Source organism: Acipenser ruthenus, chromosome 24 (assembly GCF_902713425.1).
Source record: "Acipenser ruthenus chromosome 24, fAciRut3.2 maternal haplotype, whole genome shotgun sequence".
Classification (NCBI taxonomy): domain Eukaryota; kingdom Metazoa; phylum Chordata; class Actinopteri; order Acipenseriformes; family Acipenseridae; genus Acipenser; species Acipenser ruthenus.
The window spans coordinates 2,479,298-2,502,383 of record NC_081212.1 but is presented as its reverse complement, the minus strand read 5'-3'; the positions used below and the strand labels follow the sequence as shown (position 1 = coordinate 2,502,383).

The following is a 23,086-nucleotide window of genomic DNA, read 5'->3' as shown; positions in this document are numbered from 1 at the left end:
AGTAACACATGCTTAAACAAACCTCCAGTTTACACAGAAGCAACAACAAAAAAAAAAGGCTTAGCCTCTCTTTCCTGATTTTAAACACATACCCTAAATGAAGGCACAGTCCACAGCTTGTACTAAAATTACTTTATTACAGTTGATTTTTTGTCCAGTATCCCCTCGTAAATGATACAAAGGATAATTACAAACAAAATATTACATGACCCTAAAGAAGTTGTTTTTCTTTCTGACACTTCACAATCTATACAATTAATACAGGTTATATATGAATTGTAATGCATGTTGAGCCAGGAGAATCGCAGAATACTGACAAATACGCTGTGCAGAACCCCCACACTGGTGCAGAAGTGGGGTGTGGAGTCAGAGGGAGGCACACAGCTGGCACAGGGGGCCTCAGCTTTAGGGATGGCAATTGATGTGGCATTCCAAGTTGGTCATAGCAAACAAACTCGTGGTATATTTTTTAAAACCTGAATCTGGACCAGTATGGCACAATGTGTAACGGGAACCAGGCAGCAGATCTAACTGGGAATGATGGGATATTCTAGAAATCTGAAACACTCAAGGACTAGGTTTAAATGGGTTTGGCCAGTCTTACTGGAAAGTGGGTTTAAGTAAATTCTGTCTTTGCCACTGTGACAGCAGCAGAAAAGAATAAAATCATAAATAAAACTTTATATATTTATTAAAATAATTTAATATGTACATGCAATACTGGTTTGTTTACCCCATACAAGACATTAGACTCAAATTAGGCTCCGAAACCTGAAAATATATTTATTTATAAATTATTCCCTGCATCTCTCTGCCAGCCTCAGAATCATAAAACTGCTTCAGTGAGAATGGTCACACAAGCCTGGTTAAAAAAAAGAAAAATCATCATATCCTTTGTGGCAGGCCAGGTCAGTACACAGGTACACCAGGAACTAAAGATTTTTTAAATGCGTATTACACACTGGGGAAGGATATAATGGGAGAACACAATTACATCTATGAGATTTTAAACGGAAAAGGAGAAGGATACCTTCTCAATATACAGTAGCAGACTGTACATTTTAAGCAACAGTATATCAAACTGGTCATTTGAATGGAAAACAAACGGCTGCCTCAAGAGGCATGAAGTAAATCAGTCATTAAGCTGAGGAATCTGAACTGTATTTTAAAATCAAAAACAGAGCCGGGTGGTTTTGGCAAGCCCTTAATTCCGATTGGCAGGGCCCCCTTCTTTGAACTTTAACCTTTGTGCCACACTCTGACTCCCCCGCCACACTCTCTGGTGAGGGGAAAGATGTTTCAATTTTTTTCCTCTCAACTGGAAATTAAAATAATAATAAAAAACTAGAGCAACGCCAAGAAATAGGCAGTTAAAACATTCTTCTTTTGTTTACTGGCAAAAAAATAAATCTTATGCCTTATTTTACATTTTCTTTGTCTTGTGGTGGCGTTTTTTTTTTTTTTTTTTTTTTTTTTTTTGGTGCACGGAGGCAACAACAAAATAATTGGCAAAAGAAAAAGAATGTGAAATTGGGCCATGAAGGAAGGACGAAAGCAATAACAGCAGTGTGAAAGTTATATTTAAAATGGTGTAACCATCACAATACGTGTGCAAATAAAACCAGAGGCATACCGAGACAGTGAGAAAGAAAGAGAACAGACGAGAAACAGAAAGTAAAACAGTGGAGAAGTGAAGTGAATTGCGAAGCAAAGCAAATGACTGGCAGGTATGCAGCCAGCCACCTCTGGGTTAGACCTCTGGACAACTCTGCAAGTCTCTCCCCAACCCAGCGCTGACTACATGTTCATATACAATAATTAGGTTCTTTTTTCTTTTTTCCTTTTATACTTTTTTTTTTTTTTTTTTTTTTAAATGTTAAGAAACCAAGTATTTTTTTTTTCTTGTTTAATTTCTTCACAATACAAGCAGTTATTTCAATGTATTTATTTTTTTGTGTTTTTTTTTTTTTTAAATTCTAAAATGTACAATATAAACATTTTCCTATACACCCACCCCAAAAGTGTTCCCAACTTTAAATCCACACATTTACAAGGTTTTTTTTTTGTCATACAGTTTTAGTTCCTGTCCCTCTATTCATCGAGGAGGGTCCGTCACTGTCTGAAAACAGCAGGGACACCACAGGGGCACAGCAACACCCACCCAGAAAGCACTGTACACCCACACAGCCTGCACCTCGTGGGACCAGGGGGCCTGCATGGACTGAGGGGGCGGGAGGAATAGGGGTGGAGCCCGGATGAGAAGCCACAGTAAAGAGAGTCACATAGGAATGAGCGCGGACTGTCCTTTCACTAAACTGCCTGCAACTACATCTGTCATTTAATAAACTGTCAAGTCATTAAGCAATTTGTTACATGACAGATAATGCTGTTTTTTTTGTTTATATTCTCTGACCTGCATTCCTAGAATCAGACTGTCACATTTATATGTATAGTATTATTATGGCTCTGAGTGAACCATATACATATACATGCATACACACACACACACACACACACACACATATATATATATATATATATATATATATATATATATATATATATATATGGCAATTTCACTTTCTTTTGAAATCTGTTATAGGGCTTTTTACATTCATATTTGACAGTAGTGTCAACTTTTGGTTATAGTGTCTGTCTTGCTCATGTAACATACCTTAACTGCTTTCAGAATCCATTCTGAAAAAATATAAAAACTCCATGCAAATGTACCATGCTTGTGGGAATGTGTAATTATGGTTAGATAGCACATACCTGGTTAGCATGGTCTCTTTCATATCTAGCGTTCGTACGCCACCTACCACAAAACACGTTTTTAGCTAAAAATCATATTACAATAGTTGAATTTAGTTAGGAAAACAACTGCACGAGTGCAAGAACATATACTCAGAATGACTGTGCAAGAGGTGGAGATGTGCTTGTGTATATATATGTGCTGTCAGTATTGTATCGATCATAGTGCTGGTACACACCATCAAGAATCTCCCGACCACCACTTCAACCAATACTCATTTTATACATGTCTTGATCTACTCCTATATGGCCATTTGTGGACAGGAAACTTTCCTTTGCGCAGTTTAGACAGAACTCAGCTTGACTGAGAAAATAGTAACGTCTAGCTATCCTGCACTTAGGGTCTTTTTAGGGTTTGCTCTGCATTAAATGCAAAACAAACATCACAAGTTTAAGCATTAGTGCTCAGTACTGCCTACAGTCATTATTTCCAAACTTTAACTTCTTGAAATGAGATGTGCTACCCTCATGAAGGGTATGGCCAGATATTCACATATCATTCATTCATTCATTCATATAGATAGATATATATATATATATATAGATATAGATATATATAGATATAGATATATATATATATATATATATATATATATATATATATATATATATATATATATAATCACATGTTTGGCTTTAACACTCAATAATTAATATAATTGTACAAATATAAGTTGGAGCAAAGATTTGTAGAGGAACGTGCCCCTGCAACTTGCTGCTATTTTGCAGAACCGACATGGCTTGGCAACTCTTTGGCAAACAATACTGTCCTTTCCTGTAATCATGCGTGTAAACGCGAATCCTGGTTATCCGAAGCCATCTATCTATCTATCTATCTATCTACAGACAGACAGATAGATAGATAAGATACCTGTCTGTCTCATGCATTGATCTTGCTATCTATCTATCGGAATATCTGAATCTACATCATTAAACCAGTTCTTCTAAACACACACGGGTGCACTGCAAGCTTGCAAGTGTATTAATGGCAATTCTTCATTTGTGCTGTTCATTCAAAAGCAGAGCAAACCAGCAGTAGCGTTTTATTGCTAATAAAAATGTACGACAGAAGCAATGCTGGCAGCCAAGAATGGAGTTTTATTTAGAGCTTACTAAAGTGCAGAGCTTAAAATAGTGCTTTAGATCAGAGATCATTATTTAAACGTTGTGAATCAGTGCTGAAGAGCCAAGAAGGGCGCGTTTTAGTGTTTCTAAAGATACAAGAGCTGAGAACAGACATGTGTTTCGCCCCATGCTTGTTATTACAAGTACAGTGTAATGACACAGTAAGTGCTGGAGACAACTCGGCTAAGAACAGAGTGTTTTAGTGCTAATCACTTAGGTGGTACGGTTTTCTCACACATAACATGCAGAAGCAAAAAAAGAGACGCCTAGAAGGATGTGCATTTAAATTTGGCACGAGGTGGCTGGGCAGTGGAATTGGGGCTACACCTAGTGGCATCACTCAGACTGGCAGTGCCAGCAAGGGAACTCCTGTACACTGTCTTGGCAGATGTGACATGGCAACAAATCTACCGCAAACTTGGCATCTGTCTTTGTAAATAGTGTAGACGGGCTCTGATACACATTTAAGCTAATACTGTGTGTGTATATATATATATATATATATATTTTAATAGGCACCGAACTTTAGCATTGCCTAAACCAACAGTATTGTGGTATTTTGGTGTATCATTTTTAAATGTATAGCACTTCTTATTTTATTGACTGTTGTTTCAGAGTAAAACGTGCAGTTCATTAAATCATTGATGTGTGCTGGTTAAAGAAAGTGCAATTATATTAAATGCGATTAAATGCTCTGTGCAGCCAAAATAGCCATTTTATGAACATGCCTGACGATTGGAAGTTTGAAACGGCCATACTGAAGTCGTTCTCCAGATTAGCATTAACTGCCACAACAGTTGTTGCATCCCAGCGTTGCCTTTTCTATTCACATTCTTACAACCTACTACTGAAACTGGCTTAGTGTCCAACTCATGACACCCTCTCCCAACGTACTAATGCAATCCTTAAAACACCACAGACACTCAACTCCATTCCTCCAGGGCCTTTAACGAGCTGTCCAGGGTTCTGTTCCAACTTCTCCTAATAAACACAATGCAGTCTGAATGTATTTCGTGCTTGCTTGCTTTAAAAAAAAAAAAAAAAAATGCATTTATTTTAAATACATTTATATTATATATTGAAATAACAGGTCTCAGTCTCAACAATCAGGGAAAAAAAAAATCGGGACATTGCTGGAATAAAATCCTGGAGTGGAGCAGCTTAAGGAGTGGATTTGAACGCCTGTGAAACACTCGCACCCTCCTTACAGAAAACAACTTCCTGCATTTTCAGCTTCCACTCCGTATTTAAAACCTTCCATTGAACAAAAACTTGTATATATAAAACTGGGCTGTTGATACCGAAATGCACAAATCTACTCCCTCAACTTTCAAGACTGAGCAGGCAGGTTCTGCTGAACGCAACAGGGCCTGACGTTTTGGCACCAAGTCCAGTTAACTCAACAGAATACACTGAGACAGAACATTCTGACATTTCAGTATTGATTATATGCTTGTATGTTCGTGGTAGGCATCAGTACTTTGGCATTGTTACCTTTCCACACCCCCTCCTCTAAAAACATATGGCAACTACTGTTTAAATTATTTTTTGTTTTTCATTACTTTAGCGATACACAGGAAATTTTGATTTGACTTTCTCTTTAAGATAACATTTGTAATGTGTGGTTTACCACAATTCAAATGGTGTTAATGCCATTTAAAAAAAAAGTTCACACCACAAAAAGTTCCTTAAAATAGGTAATTCACAATATTCAGTTAAAAGCCAATCAGAATAAACACACCACCTTTAAAAAGGGTAATTTAGCCACAATAAAAAAATAACGAAAATTAGAAGATCTATTTGATTTACCTTTGTTTGTTCTTGTCTGTAAAACAAAAAAAAGTCATTATTCCATTCTACCCAGTAACCAGGAACCTGGTTGGAATATGTGTTTATCAGAGATACACAGTGCAGTATCATCTCTCGGATAGGGAAACAACGAAACCCGAGTTTTCTGCAGGATTTAAGAAGGCTACAAAATATACCAGTGGTCCCCAACCCTCAACCTCAAGTACTTCCAATAGTCCAGTGTGTTTTATTACAGCCAGGTACCAACATGTTTGAAATGCATTGGTTTTCCAGCGTACTGCTGTCAACACCCAGATCTGATATGAGATTGTGATTAAATGGAAGCAGCTCATTTTGTGTTAATCAATGGGTCTTTATAGCCAATGCCTGGAATGTTAAAGGGGTGAAGCTAGTGTGGCTACAATGATCACTCTGTGATCTGTGAGCACTGTACAGATTTAAAAAAAAAGAAAGAAAAACTCAACTCTAAGGAAGCGGAAGGCTTGGTTTGAGAATGACTGGTAGATTTTGTTAGTGGAGTGATTATAAATAATCACTCCACTAACAGTAATGGGTATCATGCTTGTTTTTTTTGGTCAAGCACCATTTAGGTATTTTATGAAGTCCTGTTATTGCCATACTGTGCAATACAAGAAAGGTTTATTACGGAAGTCACTTGGCTGTTTAGCACTAATGTTGCAGCATACCCATTTAATAAACAGCAATGAAACTAATAGAACTACCACCACTCTTAGTAAAATTATATTTTCACAGCAGCATTGGATAGAGGCCCCAGTGATTCCATACGGTTTTAATAATAAAAACAGGAGTGGCACTGCCCTAACCTACCTGTGAACTCAGACAAAGCTGGCTACGCAATCACCTGTGGCTTCATAAGCGAGGGAATGAGACACAAGCCTCTTCCACTTCACCATCATAACCCCGACCCCTCATACGCTGCCCCCATGCCCCTTACTACCACGGCTGGTGTATACGTGTGTGTGTGTGTGTGTGTATATATATACATATATATATATATATATATATATATATATATATATATATATATATACATACTATATACACACACAGGGTGATTAGAAAGTAAGTTTAACACATCAACGCACCATATCATTGATGTGGTAAACTTACTTTCTAATCACCCTGTATTTGTGTGTGTGTGTATAATATATAATTACACACACACATTTTGCACTTCTACGTATAATTTACGTGTAGGACAGGTGCGAACCGTTGGATATTTGTGAGGTGATGCTTGTGCTCCTGCTCATGCCCTGCTCAGTGCGGCCCCCAGAGGCAGTTCGCCGCAACGCCTGAGGGCTGTTCCGCACACCCATGCCCCCCCCGCCCCTCGGCACGGCACCTAAGGGCCCTGAAGAGGGGTGTCCCCAGGGCTGGGGGCCTCCTCCCTGCACGGAGTGTCCCCAGGCCTGCGTGGGCCCCCCCGGCCCCTGCATGGGGTGATGGTGGTGGTGATGGTGGTGGTGGTGGGGGGGCCCCTGGGAGCTGGCCGGGTGGTGGGGGTGGTGGTGGGACCAGCTGCTCGTGGCCCCCGGGAAGCTGTGGCTGAAGGCCTCGGGGGACAGGTTGGACAGCACCATGTTGCTGAAGCCCAGACGCATGCTCTCCGAGTCGAAGGCTTCAATCTCCCGCGCCTGGCGCTCCAGCAGGCTGCGGATCCGCTCCGAGCGCTCGCTCTGGAGGGACATCATCTCCTCCTCGATCTGGGGAAAGGGGGTTACAGGGAGAAGCTGTACTTAGAGAAACCTGGTAACAAAATGGAGCGTCACTTCCTTCGCTTTCTGGTTTTTGTCAAAGTCTTTTTGCGTTGTCACCCAGTCACAGATTTACTGGCAATGTTTTTGATTGCATGTTTTAAAAAAAAAAAAAAAAACAGTTCATGTCCTTGTTCTAGAGACATAACATAAATGATATGTATGCTACAGAAAAAAAGGCAGAAGTTGGCAAATTCTTGTAAAACAAAAATTACATATATTTGAAAGGAGGTAGAACTGCAGTGTACAAGAATGAAAACAATTCTGTGGATGATGTCATGATTATGTCAGAATAGAATTCTATTGAGAGGAAACACTGGCGTGTCGAGTTGCTACCTTCTGCTCGAGCAGCGCTCGGCGCAGGGACACTCTCTGCTCCAGCTCCTTGCGCTCCCTATCGTGCTGGGCGTCCGTCTGCATCTTGATCTTGCTCTGGTAGGCGTTGAGCAGCTCCAGCTCCTGCTGCAACTGCATCTTCAGCACCTGACATTCCGCCTCCTGAGCCTCGTCCAGACGCAGCTGCAACCAGACCAGGGAACAGACATTCAAAACTAAACACCACACTAGAAACATCACATTCATCCAGACTTGCAACTTAATATTTCTAGATATAAAATAATCATTAAATATGGCTGTAGTCTGAGGATGGGAATACCCCCTACTGCATAGCAGTTTGATCCATTCCTGGTTTTCAAGAAGACACACTTGAGTTGTTACCTATACACTGAGGCTCATCAAGCTTGCAGTAAAACCTAGAACAGGAGAAAATGCTGTGCAAGAGGAGTCTTATCTCCATCCCTGGTAATACAAACTTTGAGCTGCTGCTGTAGAAAACCCTTTGAAGGTCAGTCAGTCAACAGGCTTTGCATTCTGTGTTTAATGCTGTATCACTCACCCGTGACATGTTTTTAACCCTGCAAATATGAAGTCTGTATCTACAGAGGTGAGAGGGTGTGTGTGTGTTTAAATGAACACACGATCCCGGCTGACTCACCGCCTGCGTGGAGAGCATCTCGTTTATGCTGTGGTCGTACTGCTCCGCCAGTATAGCCAGTTTGCGCGTCTGCTCCTCCTTCAGCCTCTTGAGCACTGCCTTGTGGTCACTCTTGGGAGTTGTCTCCAACAGGTGGTTCCGCAGGGCCTTGTACTGCCGGGTCTGGATCTTGCAGGTGTCCTGGAACTGCTTCTTAATCTGCAGCTCCTTTGACTGCAAACACAACAGAGGAACCATCAGCTGAGGCAGGCAGATCAGATAAATACAGAGCACAGTTCTACCAACACTGTGCAAGCACCGCTAGCACACATTTTACCAACTCCAGCTCCTGTGTGTGTCCAGGCAGACCACACACACAAACTTTGGGGGAACATAAGTTTGGCTCTGTTTAGTGCTCTAGTTGGATAGAACCACCACTCCCCCCCCCACCAAAACCACACACACCTACCACATTAAGAGGGATCAGAGCAAACTCCCTGTATTTTCTGCGAAGGGGACAGAGTGCAGTAGTTCTGCAGCGTGCCGGCGGTCTCACCTTGAGGCTCTTGGGCTGCTGCCGCACCTCCATGACGTGCTTCCTGCGCAGCTCCCTCTCGCGTCGCTTGTTGTACTCCAGCTGGTTGGTGAGCTCGGTCTGGTGCTGCAGGCGGATCAGCTCGCAGCGCATCTTCTGGATGGTGTTGAGGTGCCGGAACTCCAGCTCCTGCATGGACTCGTGGTGCCGCAACAGCATGGCGTGCTCAAGGTCCTTCTGCGTCTGACGCTTGTTCAGCTCCTGAGAAAGGGAGAGAGACACAGGGAAAGAGGGTTGAGGCAGACTGTCCTCAACTTCATGACACCAGTCCTGAAGGCTTCATTTGTTCAGCCAAAACGAAGCCACAACTCCTTGTGCAAAAAGTAGGGCACCAAAAGCCCCACAACAACTTGAGGTAAGGAACGACCATGACCGATATATAGCCAAAATCAAAAAGCTTAACACCTCAGTTATATATTTCCATCCCCACTATAATGCAGTCATAGCAAGATGACATTAAGAGAAATTGGGGTAAACTAATTCTCAACATCTCTATTGAAAATAGAAAATGTGAACTTCAGGGCAGGAGAAAACAAAAAAAAAAAAAACAGGAAATAGAACAATTTCAATGTATGCATTTAAAAAAAAAAAGCCTATGACTAGTATTCTTAATATCTTACTCACTCAAACTAGTCCAGTGGAAATACAACACTTATTGTATAGCAGTTTCACCCATTCCAGGTTTTAATACGAGCTTTATTAGCCACAAGCTCATAGGTAACAAGCTCAGGTGTATTTGTCTTGGTAAACTCATAGTGAAACAGAGAGTGGCTCAAACTGCTGTGCAATGGGAGTCTTATTCCCATCCCTGGAGTCGGGAGCGCTGCCTACCTCCCTGACGAGGTCCTGCTCCACGTTGTGTCGTGCGATGAGGATGCGCCTCTTGAAGCGCCGGCACTCCAGCTCCAGGTACTGTCTCTGCCGCCGCAGCAGGTTGGCCTCCTCCTCAGCCTGGAAGTGCTGGAAGTTCTCCTTCTGCTTGGAAAGCCACTCCTGCTTCTCTTTCTTAGGGGTGCTCTGGTTCTCGTTCAGCTCCTGAGACGCACAAAAAAAAAAAATCAGACAGGGGGTCGCATTCACAAAGCAATTACCACCGTGCCAAAATAAAAAAAAAAATAAATAAATAAAAAATTTAAAATTAAAAAAAAAAACTGCTGATGTTAATTTCTTAAGAGTTCTTAATTATACTCCCAACAATGCATCATTTGTTTTTCATCTTAGAAGCAAAAAACATCTGTTTAATTAGCACTGTGGTAAATGCTTTGGTAATGTGGCCCGGTTTGTGTGCGATTCATTAAGGTGTGTATAGATTTGTTTCTGTTCCTGAGTGCATGACGTAGTTCTTCAGTGTCAGTCTTTATTTCTTTCTCGCGTGTTGTTTTACCTCTTTCAGCTGCTCTTTGCGCAGTTTGTACTCTCGTTTCTGGGATTCCAGGAAGCTGTTGAGTTCTTTCTTCTGTTGGGCCTGGATGTGCTGCTGGAATTTCTTCTCATCGTTTGCAAACGTCTTCGCCTGCAGACAAAAAGAAAAAAAAAAAAACACATTGGATGATGAAACTGGGTTTGGGGAAAGTGGATTTGGCCAGGGAAATTTAATATGTACATAGTGTGTAAGTTAACAAATGTTATGCTTTGTTGTCAAATATGACATCTAAAATAACTGGGCAGTTAGACTAGTGCAGCCTTCTTTTGAAAGCTCCAGTATGATTTAACCCTTTCATCTTATGCAGTAAAACATGGCTCTCCCTGTCTTGGCTGTGTGTGTGCGAGCCTGAGCCTGACCCTGACCCTGAGCCTGCGAGTGCAGTGCTTGGAACGCAGTACAGTACATCTTTCTCCATGGCAGCCTGGTGCTTCTTGACGAGCTTCTCCATCTCAGCAGCGAAGTTGTTGCGCTGCGTCTCCAGCTCCTTGTCCAGCCTCAGCCGGTGCTCGTCCATCTCTGCCTTCAGCTTGTTCTCCAAGGCCATCAGGTGCTTCTGGTGCTGCCGGCGCATGCGCTTGTACCCGGACATTTGCTCCCTCAGCTCAGAGTCCTGTTCGTGCTCCTGGATCTGACGAGTCACCTGCAGGGTGGGGGAGAGAGTGCGAGAGAAGAGACAGTGCACTTCATTTCATATTCACACAACTATTTAACACTTTTGCCAATATATTTTAATGGCTACTTTTTATTTATATTGTATTATTTTATTATTGTAAAACTGTTTCAATAAGTACCTTACTAACACGCTGAGTATATTTATTTTTGATAATATTTGCAAGTTGTCCCAATAAGTCAGGCATCATAAGCAATAGCATATAAAATGTACATTTACCCTGTGTCTTGGTTTTGCTATGTTTTAATGGACATGTTTTATTACATTTTTTAAAACAATTTTTCAGTGCCAGAGACCCCAGTGCTCACCAATGAGGCTGTGCGGATGGTTGCAAAGTGCTCTCTGTTGCGGTAGTGTGATTTGTGCCGTGGGGTCTGAGGCGGGGGAGACTGTGGTTCAGACGGCCTGCCTTGGGGGTCTGGATCATCCCTGTAGCACTCTTCATCCTGACAAAAAAAGGTAGAGAATTTAAAATGTTGGACCTCACATTCTTTTTTCACATGTTTTCAGTAAGTGTCAATATGCTGATACATTTTACACCCTAAGGGTCGGTTTCTCTTTAGGTAGTCCAAGTCTTGCATTAATCAGGGTCTTTGAAACCACCCTTAAAAGTTACATACTGTTCTGTGACATGGACTGTAAAATAAGGAAGGCAGAGTGAGCAGTCCCACGCCCCTCTCCTGTGTCACTGACCGGTCTGAGGTGTATGACAGAGCTGTTGGACATCACAGTGTGGTCTCCCTCCATCATGTCCAGCTCGCTCTTGTCGTCCGAGGCGTCGGGCAGGCTGTTGACGCTGCTGCTCTGGCTGCTGGCACTGATGGACATGCTGGGGATGGACTGGTTGCTGCCCACGCTGTTCACTGTGCCTGTCCGCCCCACACTGTGCTCAGGCTCCTACGAATCAATCAATGAATCAATCAATCAATCAATCCACTTGGATTTAACTATTTAACAGACATTTTTCATAGTATACTTTGAAGTTTGATATGTCACACAGAGCAAAGATGGCCTCCACCCAGGCCCTACATCACACTTTTACAAAAGAACTCCCCAGTTTCAAAACTCTGGGTTGCAGGGATGGAAATAAGACTCTCATTGCACAACAGTTTGAACCAGTCCTGGTTTTACTAGGAGTTTAATAAAACACACCTGATTTTGTTACCTATACACTGTGGCTAAACCAAGCTTGTATTAAAACCTGAAAAGGGTGAAACTGCTGTCCAAACAGAAATCTTACTTCCATCCCAGCACTATCGATATAAAAATCGAGAGCAAAGCTAGCCTCCACCCAGGATCTAAATTATTTACGAATGTTACTGATGGACTTTTACCAAAGAACTCTATGTGGGTGCAGGGCAGCTAGCTGTGGATTCAAAACAAAAACAAAAGAGGCAGTGGCAGAGCCTGACCTCCTCCTCGTCGGGGGCCTCTGCGGCCGGCCCGTTGTGTGCCTCCTGGAACAGGATCTTCTTCATCTTGCGGTACTGCAGGTTGTCCAGCTCCCGCACTGCGTCCTTGGTGCGCAGGATCAGGTCGATCAGCACCGTCTCCGGACGCTCCCGCTGGACAAAGGCATGCTGTGGACCACAAGAGGGAGACAGTGAGCTCAGGCGGACAGACAGACAGAGATACTGACTACTGACCCTGGTGCTGTCCAATTGGACTAGGAGGAGGCCACATGAGAGAGAGACCAGACTTGAATCAGCAGTGCCTAACAAACAGAAAAACACAGGCAACAGAAACTGGCACAGTCAAATCAGATAAACTAAACAAAACTAAGAACACTAATGGCATTCTCCAATTCCAGTTTTGTTTTGGATATAACATGGTAATTAAAACCAAGCAGGACAAAAGCAGCTTTTTGTGACACTGCCTACAGGCAACTGCTCTAACTGCCTCCTAGTAGAGGAGTGAGTAATATCTGTATCTGCTTCCGTTCAGGCTACACTCACCTTCAGGAGCTCCTCAGAGTTGGGTCTGTCCTGGGGAATTTTCTGAAGGCAGGAGTCGACAAAGTTTCGAAAATATTCTGACCTGGGGGGGTGGGGGGGGGGTGGACAGAATACACACAAAATAAAATCATGACTGCAGGTCAATATATGATAGGCCCTAGTGTTAACCATTGATCCTAGCATTAGCCTATTATGAGAAATCTCACTGACCACATTTAACAGACTTGTAAATCTACAGTGTCCCAGCATCATTAATTAGATACAAAAAACTATTCTACTATAGTTATTTATCACCAGGATTTAAAAAAACACATTTCATATATATTACATAGTTTTCTGTTCATGCTGCTAAACAAGATACACGCACCTAACAAAATAAAACCCTTTATACCAACCATTCATTGGACTGCAGTGTTGGAGACTCATTCTGAGCTATGTGATATAAGGCACTCATTGCATTCATATTAAACAAGGGGGGCTTCCTCTCCGCTGAAACCAGAACAGAAAGAGAAGAGTTAAAACCATGAAGACACACAGCACTGACCTAGTGCTCAACAGGACTGGTCAGCAATCACAAAACAGACCCTCTTCAGATCTCTGCCTCAGCTTCCTGTCCGGTGTTGAAAAAAGGAACCTCAGTTCCCTTATTCTAGGAGAGGGGAGGTCAGCCTCCTCAGTCTATAAAAACGTAAGCATTGTGCATAATTTCAATGCAGACAACACAAAAATAAAGTATCAAATAAAAACAGCAACTGGTCTGACAAGTCAACTAACCTCAGATTCCAGATTAAGAAATATTCCTAATATTAAAAAACACAAAGTAGATCTCACCACAACCTACGTCCACAGCTTGTGGAGATCATTATTATAAAGAATGCCCATGCCGTGCCGGGACACTTGCAAGTCAGAGGACAGAAACACATCTCATGCACCCAGGCACCCCCTCACGTGGGAAAGACAACAGAGTGATAGAGAGAGAGAAAAGGAGAGAACAAGAGAAAGAGCTACCTCAGAGATTGTGGCGTCCCTCTCTAATAAACACACCTGCCGTTTGCAGCCCCTACAGGAGACAGAGACCTCACCTAATTCAATGCATGTAATTCCAAGAGACCAGACATCCACCTTCCCATCATACTGCCCTTCATCCATGGCAAGAATCACCTCTGGGGCCATCCTGTCAGAGGAGGGAATCGGACACACAGACACAATCACTACGTTTACAACAGAAACAGGGCGCGAATTAATCCACCCCACTGAAAATCTAGAGTGCTGCACAGCTCACAAGATGTATTAAAACTATTGGGGGAGCAGGTGTGCAAGAACATAATACCTGGTTAATCCACAGTAGATTTAAATACCAGTTCCATCTAGTGCTGGGACGAACACTGGATTTTCATGTTCGGATATCCGCTTACTTAAATATTTGTTCGTTTTCAAAAACTAATAAAAGCCATTATATTGCTCAGAATGCAGGCAGGAGACAGCACAGCAGCAGGGGCAGGGGATGTGGTCCGTGTGTGTGTGCCTTTACTTTACATCAAGACGTTACACAATATGTAACACGTTAAAGCAGAAAAATATCCCAGGAGTAAAGAACAAGTTGTGTTGGACTTACTTTACCCCAGTGAATTTGCTACAAAACAAAGGATGCTAAATAACAGTTCAAGTTAAACGTTGTTTTGTTTATTCCCGAAATAAATAGTACATAAAGTTGACATCGCATTTTATTTATTTCTTTTTTTTTTCATTCCTTGCCATTTCTTCACAGTAAACAGGTGTGATAGACAAGCTGGTCTAATGTAATGTTTTCAATTGCTGAGGAACTGATTCTAATCGTTCTGCTGATCAGATCAACTCAATCCATCCGTGCGCGCAAGGACCTGATAACATTAGCTGCAAGCACAAACTTCAAATCACAGTCTTTGCTGTTTCCAAAAAACGCTAGAAGTATGGCTTCAATTGAATGTGTCTCTTTCTGCTGTGCCCTATGGACACGCTCCTCCTCCTCTTGCTCTTACCAATATGGAGTCCCCACGAAGGAATTGGCAGGAGAGGCGATGGAGGCGGAGCCGAAGTCAGCAAGCTTCACCTGACCAGGCTCCGTCAGCAGGATGTTCCCGGCCTTGATATCTCTAAGGAAGACAGAGGAGAGTGTCCGTGCCCACCACAGCTTTAATAAAGTGACACAACCACGAGCTACGAAAGGTGAAACTGGTCAATTTAAAGTATAGTTTTGAGAGAACTCGGAGGTGTAATATTAATAACTATTTATATAGTGTGAAATCTCCCTAATCCCCAACCCAACTTTGCAGCCACTGCGTTTTAGAATTTTGTACCCCATACGTTTCCCAATGTGTACAGCTATAACAGTTTACTAATGCGCCAAAACTACTGAAATAATACAAAACGTTACATTTGGTTAAATCATCACCACCACTGTACTGTCATCGTTACAAAAAACACCATCAAGCAAACATGCGTTACACAGCATATGCATGGTGTTGATCTGGCTGTTCATTCATAGTTTCTCTGAGTAATACACTCCTGCACAAAACCTTGGCGTCAGTGTCTGAGACTGCCCTCTGCTCCGGGATGGTCTTTCACACAGCACTCACCTGTGAATCATGTTGTGGGAATGAAGGTAGGCTAATCCCTGCAAAGCACCATGGGTTATGGCTGCTATTTCCACTTCCTGCAGAGGTTTTTTGTGAACTAAAAAAAAAAAAAAAAAGAGAGACAAGGAAAGGGAAAACACATGTCAATTTTTTTTTTTTTTTTTAAACCAGCATGATGGAGCCACTAAAATGGTCTCCACATGGCTAACTCCAAACACTCCCATCAGAAGTTCAGAGGTAAAACTTAAAAAGAAACTAAGACATGCAGACAAATGTTTCTGCAAATGCATTCATCAGTGGGAACATCCCACTGACAAGGTGAAGCTTGCGGATTTAGTTTCTGCTAAGTTTTACTTACACAGCATAACAAAACCACCACAATTCAGCACAACCCAGGCCAGGACTGAATGGCAGAGAAACATATTGGTATAGACCAAAATATAGACTGTATTGAGAGGACCCTTATTGCCTGTGTTCTAGTGGAGTGTGCATTTTTAGACTGTTTAAACTGTAGCACACTAGACATATAACTCGGTCAACATAAATTGAACCAAAAGATGCACTCAAACTTTGTAACATTTTTTGGGGGGTGGGGGCACGTGGGTTGCTGGCCAATATGCGTATTCTGTTTTTATGAAATTTCACTTCAATTATGAATATTGCCGATATTGGGAAATTATGTTATGTTATTCTTGCACTGTCCGCAAGGGAGAGCACAGCTTTTAAAGCATACAGTCCTACAAAAGTAATGTCCTAAAATCATATTCTGGACTTGATTACGCAAGAGTAAAATATAACTACAGAGAAATACTACACTGGTCTGCCAGACCAGCAGAAGGGATAAGGTAACAGAAAGGACTGGTGTAAACTTTTTAAAATGCTTATGCCAAAAAGGTCTTGTTTCTCGCTTCACTGTAACAAGATCAATAACCTATCCCATCTGTACCTGCAGAGTTACTTTTGCTGGCCAGTAATCTATACCAGTAATCTGACCAGTATGTATAAATATAAAACAACATTTTATTGTGATTATATATATATATTTTTTTTAATCTGTGAAAATGAATTAAGTTTATTAACTTACCTGTTTGGCTCCCGTTTCGGGCATTCAGTGCTATTGAAGTTGCTGGAAAAGATATCAAAATCGGGTTTCCATCTATGTTTTCATCGCTGTCAGTACACGCATCACTTGACCGAGTGAGTGTCAGAATTTACATGATATTTTCAATTTGTTCCTCTACTAGTTGAAGCTTGTATGAATATTTCTGTATAACTGTCACTCTCTTGTTGCAATAACAACGGTACAAATTAGATGTATGGTGTTTTTTGTTTTTTTTTAAACTTGCAGTGAGCAAAAATTTGCCACTGCAATTTGACGTATTTGTTTTTATACCAAACTCCAAAAACAACGACTTTCCCTCTGCAAATGGATTTGACAGGTAATGCCACTTTTTCAGCAGGAGGTTTGTGACCAAAGGACATCTATAAATTTTTTGCAGCAAGATTGTGTGATAATAATACAAAATCATTTGTAACACTACTCAGATCTAGCTTTTCTATGTTTACGATGACTGCTTCGAAATGAACCCTAGCTTAGGCTTACTGTCCACCCTCAAGCACGGGTCAATTTATGTTGAACCGACTGTAGCACACTTCAAAAGGACCTCCTACATATTTTGGTCTATTGGAGTTGCTTTATGAGGAAGCTTCCGTCAACCTCTGCCCACACCGCTAGTCCCTCGCCTTTCACCAGCAATTAATGTCTTGCTTTCATCAAATGTACCCCCCCTTACAATGGCCTGCGATTATGTTTTCGAAAACAGAAAAGCAAGAAATAAGCTTACCCTCCAGCAGGTCTGAAGCGGACCCCAAACAGTACTCCATCACAAGCTGCAATAGGAAAGAGAGACACGGAGATCACAAACCAATACGCACCGCCCACGCTGCCTCCCCAGCCATGCACCCTGCACACCTCTGACCGGCCCTGCTCTCTCACTCAAACCCGCCCATGCCTTACCCATGCCGTGTGTTCCCGCAGATAGCAGCCTTTGTATTCTATACTGTTGGGGTGTTGTATCCTCTGCAGAAACTTCACTTCTTTGATTATGTCTTGCCATTTCTGTAAATATAAAAACACAGGCACCATCAGGACAGCAGTTTATTTCACTTCATCCACTTTAATTCATAATTCAACTCCATCCACAGTAGACAAGGCTGAGAACCCCAAACCACTTTTTTTCACTTTGTCAGATTCAAAACCCACCGGCCCACTAGCCATGCTTTTTTTTTTTTTTTTTTTTTTTTTTTTTTAAGTATTCTTTGTTTCTCCCATCCCCATTTACTCTTGATTATTCGGGGCTACAATCTGTGAAACTCGCCTCATTGGACTGCTTGCCACTGTAGGACATCTTCTTGATAGCCACCACCTCCGTAGTGCGCACGTCGCGTGCCTGTTGAGGAAACGGAGAGAAAAGGAAAAATTTTACATTAAAAAAAAAAAAAAAAAAAGTAAAATAGAAAGTCAAACAATGAGCCTACACACCAAGATCAACAAAACTCAGAATCATAGTATGAATTTGAAAACAGAACGTTTGTCGAGGCAAATACACCTTCAATAGTAAAAGAATGCACATACTATGCAAACATGGATACACAGAGGCATAATCTGTAACAAGCTGGTATAAAAGCTTTAAATCTGGCTCTGGAGAGTTGCGCACACACACACACACACACAGATGTACAGAGAGATGAACATACAAAGTAGACGGCCCCGAAGCTGCCATGGCCGATCTCCCGCAGGTCTGTGAAGAGTTTCTCGGGATCCTCCTTGAAGAATAGCTCTGAGATATCGGGGTCCTTGAGGCTCCCTGCTCGGCTGGTGGACGGCATCCTCCCTCCTCCCTGCCTGGCAGAGCACAGCTATCTGGGTGTGCGACTGCGCTGCCACCCCAACCGCTGGCTCATCTGCAGGAGCGAGGCCTCTTCAGCATGGGCACCTGATAGGAGAGAGAGAGGAGATGTAAGCAACAGCATGGGGGGGGGGGGGCGGGACGACAAAAAGTTACAACAGAAAACAAATAGCATCATCCTCTTAAAAGTTTCAGGAACATAGAACAGTGTTTCTCAAATGTGGCCACCATGTGATTTTGTGCAGTCACAGCAACCCCCTCCCCCCACAACCCCCAAACATTCCAGCAAACCCTGTTTTAAATCAAAGGGTACCACTTGCACATCACTTATTCATCCCATTGCATTGTGTATAAAGAAAACTTTACCAAATCTGTTCGCTGTAGAAGTACCCCCCAATTGAAAGCCCCTGTCAAAGTAATTTTAAAACAAATGAACAAAACAACTCTCAATAAGTATACAATGTCACTCTCTTGCTCTGTGCTTGTGGAAATCAGCTCCCAGACAGAATCCTGCAACTTCAGGAAAAGCTGAAATCAGGAAGGAAGGCGCGACCGTCGAGAGGGGAAAACAAGAGGGTGCTGTGAGGCTGCGGCTGTGCAGCCGCTTAAACTTCTCACTGCCTAGTCAAAGCTACTCCAGAAAATATGAATTCAAGACCACTTTCATTTCTGCTTTCAAATTGGATTCCTAAAGCATGACAAATTAATTCTTTTGACGTTCAAAATGCAAGCCAGGGAAGCTTAAAAACAAAGTAGTTAATCTTTAGACAAACACTGCTTGAAATGTACTGAGAGGTGACAACATTCATATAACAATTAATAAACGATTATACCAAAAAGATGCAGGAAACTCCTGAAATAAACAGAGTATCCTGTATTCTACTGAATGGAACAGAGTTTCTGTTCTTTGTAACTTCACGAACTATCAGGTTTATATAACAAGGGATTTCTTTTCTACATTATTTTCAGCTACATCATTAAAATAATTCCTCAATCTTGGTTTGAATTTTGAAACAAAAATAACCAAAACAAACAAAAAAAAAGTTTGCTCCTGTTCTAGTGTTTGATTTTATTCTTGATGTACGCAATGGTTTGTCCCAGCACTAATTACGAATCCAAAAAAAACCAAACAAAATACAAAAACAGGTCTGGATGGGTGGGTTCGACAGTGAAAACACAACATAATGCAACAAGTGTTGTGCTTTAGCTGCAGTCACACAGACACACACAATAGACAATGGCTCCTGCAGCAGCAGCAGTGCTAGGCAGGGCAAAGGGAGGCTACTCTTGCTAAGCTATTCCAGCCAGTGAGCTCACAAGAGAACAGGCCCCTGCCCTGGCAGCTCTGTGCTGTGCTGAAGGAATGCTCTGGGAGGACCAGGGATGATCTCATGCTGCTGCTCTGGCAGGGTCCCACAAAAAGGACATTGTCTACAGCAGAGGCAACTGTAACCCTCCCGACAGGCACGGCTCTGTGCATCTGTTCATGAGAGGGGGTGGGGTGGGGAGGGTCACATGTGACAGGCTTTGGGAAAGAAACAAGGAGCAAGACAATTGGAAAGAAGTGGAAAGAAAGAAATACAAAGAAAGAGAGAGTTTAACTAAACATTTGGATACTTATTCCTCAAAGGTTTTGAATGAACGAATGTTTAAAAGTTATGGTTAAAAAAATAAATAGTGGAATTAAGTATCTCAAAGAAACTGGAGGCTTAATGACTCGCACACTAAAAATACCATTCAAAATGCAATAAATTAAGATTACAGCATTACAAAACAGTCCTACAATTGCAAGCCCTGGCTGCCAAAAAGTCCTAGAAAACCACAACTGCACACTACCTACTATACGTGAAAACTAACACAAATATTGCAACTTCCATGCAGACACGGCTCGATACACACTCGTTAAACACGGCTGGCTTTGTTTCAATAATCTTACATTGTTCTAATGAAATTGGCACGTGGTCCTTGGCAGCACTAGTGTAGGCATTAGTTCTGAACAGCAGTGTTGCAGACAGCAAAAACAGACTGTCCATGAGAAAAGGGGGTACACCTGGGTTGGAAGCAGCTTAGATTTAAAAATACATTTTAAAAAACTCCAGGATACAAATCTTTTGGATTCCAGAGACTGACAACAAGCACCAAAAATGTACCACGTCATCATGTTTGTCTGCTGCTTTTATCTTTTTCTTTTTTTTTTTAAATAGCATAAGGATTAAACTGAAGATACCACAGCACTGAGCCATTGCAAGTCTTACTATGAGCCGATTTAATCACAATCCGCAGAGGTCATCGGTTCAGGTCTGATGCGTTGAAGTCCCTCGTATTGATGATGATTGATTCTGTTCTGATTGAAAAAACTCTCTGCAGTCTCTGTGTAATGCGCTAATTTAAAAGTTAATTGAATCCTCCGCCCCACCCCCAGTGTGAGAGAGTGCAAGAGAGAGAAATATTGGGCAGGAACTCAAAGATAAAGGAAGTGCGCTGGTGCCTTACTGGGGCTGTAGCCAAAACAGAGATGGAGAAGCAGGGGAGTGGAGAGAGGGACAAGAAGTGGAGTGCAGCTTTAGAGGTCACAAGAAAAACACTGCGAGAAAGTGTGGGAGAGGAGAGAAAGAGAAATAGAAACAAAGAGGGGGGGATTACCCATAGAAGCAGCCAGAACACGGAGAGGGGGAGTCCAGGAGTGAAAGAATACATGCTCGCCGTGCATTTAGATTTTCTTCAGCAGTAAATCCCTGGATTTCCACTTTACAGCAGCAGGTGGGTGAGCAGAAGCGGAGCAGCAGCTACAACAACAGGTGTCAGGTGCAAGTGTAGGAGAGTGAGAGCGACTGTGTGGGACTGTATACAGCAGCAACAGGATGCCAATGCAGACACAACACCCTTCCATTTCAATGACACTGCACACTGGTTGCACAGCAAAACAAGACGACTGCATGTGGGTTTTTGTATTAAGATAATACAAATAGAGTAATAAAAGCACACCTTTTAGGGCGTGGAGTATTGAGATCTGCCTCGGTTTAGATCTTTAAAATAGACACTAGTGTATAGGAAGTATCCAGTATGTAAACTCCGGATTAAATTGACATGCAATAACTAGGCTAAGCATTTAGGTTTTGAGCGTATATGGCTGTTGGCCGACTGAATTACTGTATGTGCTCAGTGTTAAAAGTACACTTTTGACTTGTACTTTATAAGATCAGCATTTACTGTTCTTACCCAAATTCAAACTGGAACAGCCAATCTTAAAACTCTCTTCACTGTTAGTGTAACGGGCAGTGTTGTGTGATACTCTGCCGTTACAGATGATGTCATGTACCTTGTTGGTGAGATGAGATGAGGTTAAAAGCTCTAAAATCCACACATACTGATGAGCCAGCCTTCTGTATTGTGCTTCAAATGCTCGCTTGCAGTGCGCAGGGTCACTGGTTCGTGCCCAGCCTCTGCCCTGTTACATTGGTTATCTCAGTGCAGTCTAACTGCTTGCAAGAGAAGAGGTGATTGTGAAATAAAGCAACATGCAGCCCTCCAGTAAACACACACACAGCTGCACGTGGCTCTCGCTGCTGGTTGACAGACACGCTGACTATTACAAGAGGGGCTGAATGCCAAACAGCTCTCCAACACACCTCTAGTGCCTCATTTCCATGTAACACAATCCCAGGAGATTCCCCGGCTGGTCTCCCTTGAAACAGTGCTTCCTAAAATAGTTCAGGATAACATAAATCAATCAATCAATCAATCAATCAATCCTAACAAAAGAATGAATAGGAGTTCTGAAACATCTAGCTTTTATTGTTGCCCGAGCCCTTTTCCCTTCCGTAGTAAGGTAGTGAAGTTTGCTGGCGAGTCAGGAGAAATGTTTTCAAGCTGGCTGCCAAGCCCAGCCAGAGGGAGGGAGATAAGGAGAATGTGGAGAGAGAACGAGTGAACAGAGAACCACAGCACCGACTGACTCCACTCTGCTTCAGTACAACTGCAGTGCTCGCCTCCCAAGACCAGACCAGCCCCCAAATACAAGACAACACCGAGCTGAATTCACTCTGCATTTACTCTAAATGCACACCTAACATGAAAAACACAAAACGGTCATTTTAAACAGCATGCTTGCTAGTAACGTCACTGTAAATACAAAATTGCAGTTACCAGTACAATGAAAAGGTAGGACCACCCCATACCCTACCGTACACACCATTCAGTACATAGCCTACATATTGACATGGTCATTTAAATATCTCCGGATTCTGACACTCAATAACTGGCGGTAAAGAATGGCATAACGACAGTTAATCACAAATGGATAATAACTGTCTCTCTAGATACAGAGCGACTTATTCCCTTCACTGGATTTTAAAATGGAATAATTAAAAATTAAAAACAGGACTAAATGGATATGCAAGACATAACTGAACTCAGTGCTTCT

The 23,086-nt window shown here is 42.1% G+C and overlaps 1 protein-coding gene across 4 annotated transcripts in view; it reads right to left on the bottom strand.

The window, feature by feature from the left end:
- Positions 1–117: 117 nt before the first annotated feature.
- LOC117430541 (serine/threonine-protein kinase TAO1) overlaps positions 118–23,086 on the bottom strand; it is a 32,493-nt gene continuing 9,524 nt past the window's right edge. For 3 of the 4 annotated variants that reach the window (XM_058997944.1, XM_058997946.1, XM_058997945.1), the window contains exons 2-21: positions 18,512–18,750; positions 18,133–18,204; positions 17,772–17,873; positions 17,599–17,644; positions 16,839–16,880; positions 15,755–15,851; positions 15,158–15,271; positions 14,222–14,313; positions 13,535–13,628; positions 13,140–13,221; positions 12,597–12,764; positions 11,878–12,081; positions 11,493–11,630; positions 10,918–11,154; positions 10,473–10,601; positions 9,920–10,123; positions 9,050–9,289; positions 8,515–8,727; positions 7,857–8,039; positions 118–7,469 (exon numbers count right to left, since the gene is read on the bottom strand). In XM_058997944.1, the coding sequence (XP_058853927.1) occupies positions 6,954–7,469; positions 7,857–8,039; positions 8,515–8,727; positions 9,050–9,289; positions 9,920–10,123; positions 10,473–10,601; positions 10,918–11,154; positions 11,493–11,630; positions 11,878–12,081; positions 12,597–12,764; positions 13,140–13,221; positions 13,535–13,628; positions 14,222–14,313; positions 15,158–15,271; positions 15,755–15,851; positions 16,839–16,880; positions 17,599–17,644; positions 17,772–17,873; positions 18,133–18,204; positions 18,512–18,643 (3,105 nt within the window). In that variant the 5' untranslated portion in view covers positions 18,644–18,750 and the 3' untranslated portion in view covers positions 118–6,953. The remainder of the gene's footprint in view (positions 7,470–7,856; positions 8,040–8,514; positions 8,728–9,049; positions 9,290–9,919; positions 10,124–10,472; positions 10,602–10,917; positions 11,155–11,492; positions 11,631–11,877; positions 12,082–12,596; positions 12,765–13,139; positions 13,222–13,534; positions 13,629–14,221; positions 14,314–15,157; positions 15,272–15,754; positions 15,852–16,838; positions 16,881–17,598; positions 17,645–17,771; positions 17,874–18,132; positions 18,205–18,511; positions 18,751–23,086) is intronic. The other variant, XM_058997947.1, reaches the window with a different exon arrangement.